A 5,600-nucleotide genomic window follows, 5' to 3' on the forward strand; every position below is an offset into this window, starting at 1 on the left:
AGCAATTCAGGTAGTTCGTATGGCTTTAAGCATGGAGCCGACATCCTCAAGGTTGCTGTAATTTTTTCTCTTTTCCACCGGTGCAGGCTCCACACTATCTCGCACGGGTGGCTTCAAATGAGATCTACGGTTGAGGGGATTCGGACTGTCAGATGCACATTTGTAAATTTGGGCCATTTGGTAAATTCGGGGAGAAAAGTAAATTCGGGTAGGTTTGTAAATTCGGGACACTCCGCGCCCATGTCTTGAACCCACAACCTCTTCAATGTGAGCCATGTGCACTAACCACTACGCCCGCATGCGTTCGTTGAAATGTAGGGGATTCGAGTATGCGACCACGATTGTAAAAAAATATCAAAAAATATAGAATCTAGGGAGATCCTCGCATGACGGCTCTGCAAAATCACTCACTCTCCAAAAAAAGGCCGATAATGGCTCAATTTTGCATGCCGGCATGGCAGTCTCTCTCCCCTTCTGCATCGATATTCTCCCATGTTCTTTGTCTTTCCTCAATCATACCCTCCTTCACGCTCTCCCTGCCATTCGCCTCTTATGCATCCATGCAATCTGTTTTCTTCAAAGAACCTGTCTTTGCCAGTGCTTGGAGATGATGTGCTCAATGTCAAGCTGAAAGAGAACTCAAGAAAACCTAGTACCCGGTAGCGTAGCAGAGTAGGAACAAACCCATGATTAAATAGCATTGCATGTGCTCGCTTGATAAATAGGGTAATTTGGGGTTGTAGAAGAGGGAGGGAGGGAGAAGCAAGAAGAAAGAAGCAGAGATGGGGCATGCACAGGGTCAAGGAAGTAGCGAGGGATCGAAAGAAGCATCATAGTTGATGAATTTTTTTTAAAGAGCCAGTTAGGCTGTGAAACGGGGAGGGGGGTGACAAGGTGCTGCTCATGCATGTTGAGATTGTATGAGGTGAGATGAAGTAGGGAGGGTACGAGGGGCAGGACTATGCGAGGTGGGGAGCGCAGACGCAGAGGAAGGGGGTGGCGGAAGGGGCAGGAGGCCAGGTGGGAGAACAAAAAGGAATCTCCGAACTAGTGGTTTTTTTAACGTGCTTGCCAGTATATCACACCAGTATATCGAGTATGTCATAATGTAAATGTGGGCCGATTAGTAAATTGAGAGCAAATTTGTAAATTCGAACAGACTAGTAAATTCGAGAAACTGCGTATCTAACGATCCACAATTGGCACACCCCGCGTTTTCCTCCCCCACCATTGATCCCATTTGAACATGCCCATGTGATATAGTGATGCGGCCGTTGCAGGCACCACACTATCTCGCACGGGCGGTTTCAAATGGGATCTACGGTCCAGCTCTTTTATTTGGTTACCCTCAGCTCTTTTATTACGTTGCAACTGTTGCTACCAGTTTCTATTAGCTGGCTACGCCTTTATATATTGGCTCCACGATTTTTCCTCCTAACAGCTACAAGGGTGTCAGGTCGTCAATGATTCTCTCTCCGGCAGTGCCCTCGTCCATTGGACGTCTTTACCCTCTCAATTCAATACGAATGCGGCTAAAAAGCACTAAAATGCTCTCTAACGAGGAAGAAGCGTTCGGAAGCGGGAGGAGATTCAAGCGCAGCTCGCCATCGCGTCGTTAGGAGCATGCAGAGCAGGAGGCTCTAAGTACACTTGCGTGCAAATACACATACATTTTTGCCTAAGCTGATCTGCGCCATCCCATCCATGAGGCTTTTCTCTGCTCAAAGGGAGGATGGAAGGTTCTGGTGGATTACTATCACATTCTGTCGTTTTAAGCAGGATCTTTTGAAGGCCTGCGGATGGAGAGGGCGCTTTATGCAGCCGTGGACCGCTTGGATCGGCAGGCACTCCCCATACCATACAATACAATTTTGGAGCTGATTCAAAGATGCTCTAAAGCAAAAGATCTAGTAGCGAGTGAAAAACTTCACTTCATCCTTACAAAGGATAAGCTGGACGTCATCACCATCCTGGGTAACCACCTTATTCGGATGTTTACTTCCTGTGGTAGCTTGAATCATGCAGATACAGCTTTTTACAAAGTTACGAATCCCGACGCATATACCTGGAATGCTCTCATTTCTGCCCATGCGACACTCGGACAATTCGATCATGCTTTCAACTTGTACAATAGCATGCACAAGACCAGTATACGACCCAATACCATCACATTTTTGTGCATTATAAAGGCTTGTACGTGTAACAAAGCACTGCAGAAAGGCAGATTTGTGCACGATCATGTCATTAAAACTGGTCTTATGGGGGTCCTTGCAGTCGAGAACACACTTATAGACATGTATGGAAAGTGTGGAAGCTTGGAGGAAGCAGAAAGAGTGTTTGATGGATTGACAAATCGTGATGTTGTCACATGGACAGTGATGGCCAATGGCTATGTGCAACATGAACTTGGTATGCGTGCATTGGAGCTCTTTGAGAAAATGTGTCAAAGAGCTGTTCAACCTAGTAGAGTTGTATTTCTACTTGTGTTGAAGGCATGCTTGATTATCACATCTCTAGTTCATGGGAGGAAGATTCATGATGGTATAGTGCAAAGCAGTTTTGATTCAGACGTGAAAGTAGGCAGCGTGCTTATTGAACTCTACGCAAAGTGTGGAAGTCTTCAAGAGGCACATGGCGTGTTTGACAGGTTACCAAACCGGGACGTGGTGGTTTGGTGCTCTCTACTTGCAGGCTATGCTGAGAAAGGCTATAACTTGCAAGTCTTGGAACTATATGAAGACATGCAGAAAGCTGCAGTAGAACCCGATCGAGTTACTTACATTTATCTCCTGAAAGCTTGTGGTGGTATGGGTGCTCTTGTACATGGCTTGATGATACACCATATTTTAGTCACAGGTTCTCTTGAATCAGACAGTGCTATTTCAAATAGTTTGATTGACATGTTTGGCAAGTGCGGTGATTTCAAGGGAGCATTTGCTGTCTTCAATATGCTATCATATCCTGATGAAGTATCATGGGGGGCAATTATCACCATGTATGTGCATCATGGTCATGATGACCTCGCTCTTCAACTTTACGATGATATGCTAAAGAGACATGCGATGCCAGATAAGCCCATCTTTTTCCTCGTCTCCAGAGCCTGTGGGAACATAGGAAATTTTGAACAGGGGAGTTTGATACATAAAGCATTCATTGAAAGGGGATTGGAGTCTGATGTGATGGTTTCAAAAACTCTGATTGACATGTATGGTAAATGCACCAGCTTAGAGGAAGCGACTTACGTTTTTGACCATACGCTGAACAAGAATTTAGATTTGTGGGATGCCCTCATTGCAGCATATTCCAGTCATGATGAGCATAGTTGTAAGGCTCTTGAGCTGTTCGAGAAGTTTCAGCAACAGGGATACAGACCGACTAAAGGCATCTTTTTGTGCATATTGAAAGTTTGTGGAGGGCTAAGAGCAGTCGAGGAAGGCAAGCGCTTACATGATGAGCTGATCAGAACTGAACTTGAATTGGATGGACTCATAGAGAATACAGTCATTGATATGTACTCAAAATGTGGGCTTCTCCAGGAGGCATGTTGTGTTTTCAAGCGATTGGCAAAACCTAGCGAAGTTTCTTGGGGAGCTATGATTGCTGGGTATGTTGGACATGGAAAGAGCTTTGCGGCCCTTAAGCTGTTTCAGAAGATGCAGGTAACTGACATAGGTGCAAATGTTACTGTGTCAACTTGCATTTTAAAGGCATGTGGCGATGTTGGAGCATCAATGCAAGGTAGAATTTTACATGATAAAGTCATCAAAAGTGGACTTGTTACTGATGATGCTCTAAACACCCTTGTATATATGTACGCTAATTGTGGGAACATGGATGAGGCACAGAAAATGTTTGACAGTGCTTTAAGCAAAAACTTTACTTCATGGAGTGCGCTGATATCCGGGTATACACAGCAAGGGAGTGGCCTTAAAGCTTTAGACCTTTACAAAAAGATGCATCAGGCAAATTGTAAACAGAATAAGGCAGTTGCCTTATGCATGTTACAAGCATGTAGCATTACAGGAGCATTTGTGGAAGGACGCCTTGTCTTTATGCAGGTTGTAGAAGATGGGTTTGAACTAGATGCACTTTTAGGAAATACTCTTCTGGACATGTACTCAAAGTGTGGAAGCATGCTGGAGGCTTCCCACGTGTTTGCTATGTTGCCTAAGCGTGACATGGTATCATGGGGCGTGTTGATGGCAGGGTTTGTCCGAAATAATGAATGCGGGCAGGTTAAGGCTTGTTTCAAGCAGATGGAACAAGAGGGTTTAAGGCCGGAAGATTTTATCTTCACCAGCATTCTAGCTGCCTGCAGTCATGCTGGATTTCTGAAGGAAGGATTGAGATTCTTTACAATGATGATTGTTGATTATGGAATTTCACCTAGGAGAGATCACTACAGCTGCATTAGTGACCTTCTTGGCCGAGCAGGGTGTTTCCATGACGCACTAGATGTATTACTATCCATGCCCATGGCCCCTGATATAATCCTATGGACAGCTTTGCTTGATAGCTGTGAGAATCATGGAAACAAAAGGTTTGGAAGTCAATGTTTCGAGGAGCTGCTTCACGCTGATCCGAACGATGCATCATGGTACGTGCTTATGTTGAGGATCTGGGCCAGCGCTTCTGATTCTTGTGTAGAGGTTTAAAGACAAGAAATTTCTCAGCGTTTGGAAGGTGTACATATTGTTGTGTCATGAGAATGGAAGACACTATTTCACTCTTACACAGGTCTGGGGGTTCCACCACTATTTCTATGCCATGATACGTGTGCATGTATACATTTTATCGACTAGGTGGCTCCCTACACAAACCAATAAGACATTGGTATAAGAAGTAGAGATCTCACATAATTGTGATTGAGTGTAGGGGCTAGGAGGGCAGGTTCGTGAAGCCCTCTGAGACATCCTCTTGAAGAGGTTAGAGGAGAGAGAACCAGAATTCTTCAAGCACAAACATTCTCTGGAGGTGGTGTATAGATTTATGGCCCAGTTTTTGTTTTCTTATAAAAACGAGTACCTTGCCAACATGAGCACTCAAGATCCTGTACAGAATGCCCATATGTCAATGTGAACACCTTGGGTTAGTGCTTGAGTTCTTACATGAACGCATCATGTAAGGTATTTCGCAAGAGTCACTAGTGCCTAGGACGATTGCTAACAGGCTAGATCAGGGCTCTGTTCCTTTATTGGACTTAGCCAAATTTCCCATTGCTTTGTTGCTGCTACACACTTTCTTTTCCTTTCCAAAAAAACTACATAGACAACATTTGAGCATGTCAGTTATGCACTCTATATTCCCAGCCTTCTGCATTCGGTTATTGTTTGCCATGTACTTTGCACCATACATTGCCTTTTACTTTGAAAACTACACACACCCACGCACAAATTCATATCCCATGAACCCAAGGGTTAGGGAAAGCAGATACTCTATGATCCAGGATTCAGGATTCTTCTCATAATCTGCATATGGTGAAGAGTAGCATCCACATCTGCTGTGGGCAGTACATATTATGCTACTCTACTCAGAACCTGTATAACAGATGGCTGAGGAGGGAGTTGGCATTCTTGTTGATCGTGAAATCTTTGAGCTTT

General features: G+C 44.4%; 1 protein-coding gene across 1 annotated transcript; it reads left to right on the plus strand.

The window, feature by feature from the left end:
* The first annotated feature begins 1,421 nt into the window (after nt 1–1,421).
* Nucleotides 1,422–5,282, plus strand: LOC147455233 (pentatricopeptide repeat-containing protein At3g09040, mitochondrial-like). Its single transcript, XM_086514062.1, has one exon. The coding sequence runs from the start codon at nt 1,800–1,802 to the stop codon at nt 4,653–4,655; it is 2,856 nt and encodes a 951-aa protein (XP_086370188.1). The 5' UTR covers nt 1,422–1,799; the 3' UTR covers nt 4,656–5,282.
* Nucleotides 5,283–5,600: the final 318 nt, after the last annotated feature.

This window comes from Adiantum capillus-veneris, chromosome 6 (assembly GCF_014529385.1).
Source record: "Adiantum capillus-veneris isolate H3 chromosome 6, ASM1452938v2, whole genome shotgun sequence".
NCBI lineage: Eukaryota > Viridiplantae > Streptophyta > Polypodiopsida > Polypodiales > Pteridaceae > Adiantum > Adiantum capillus-veneris.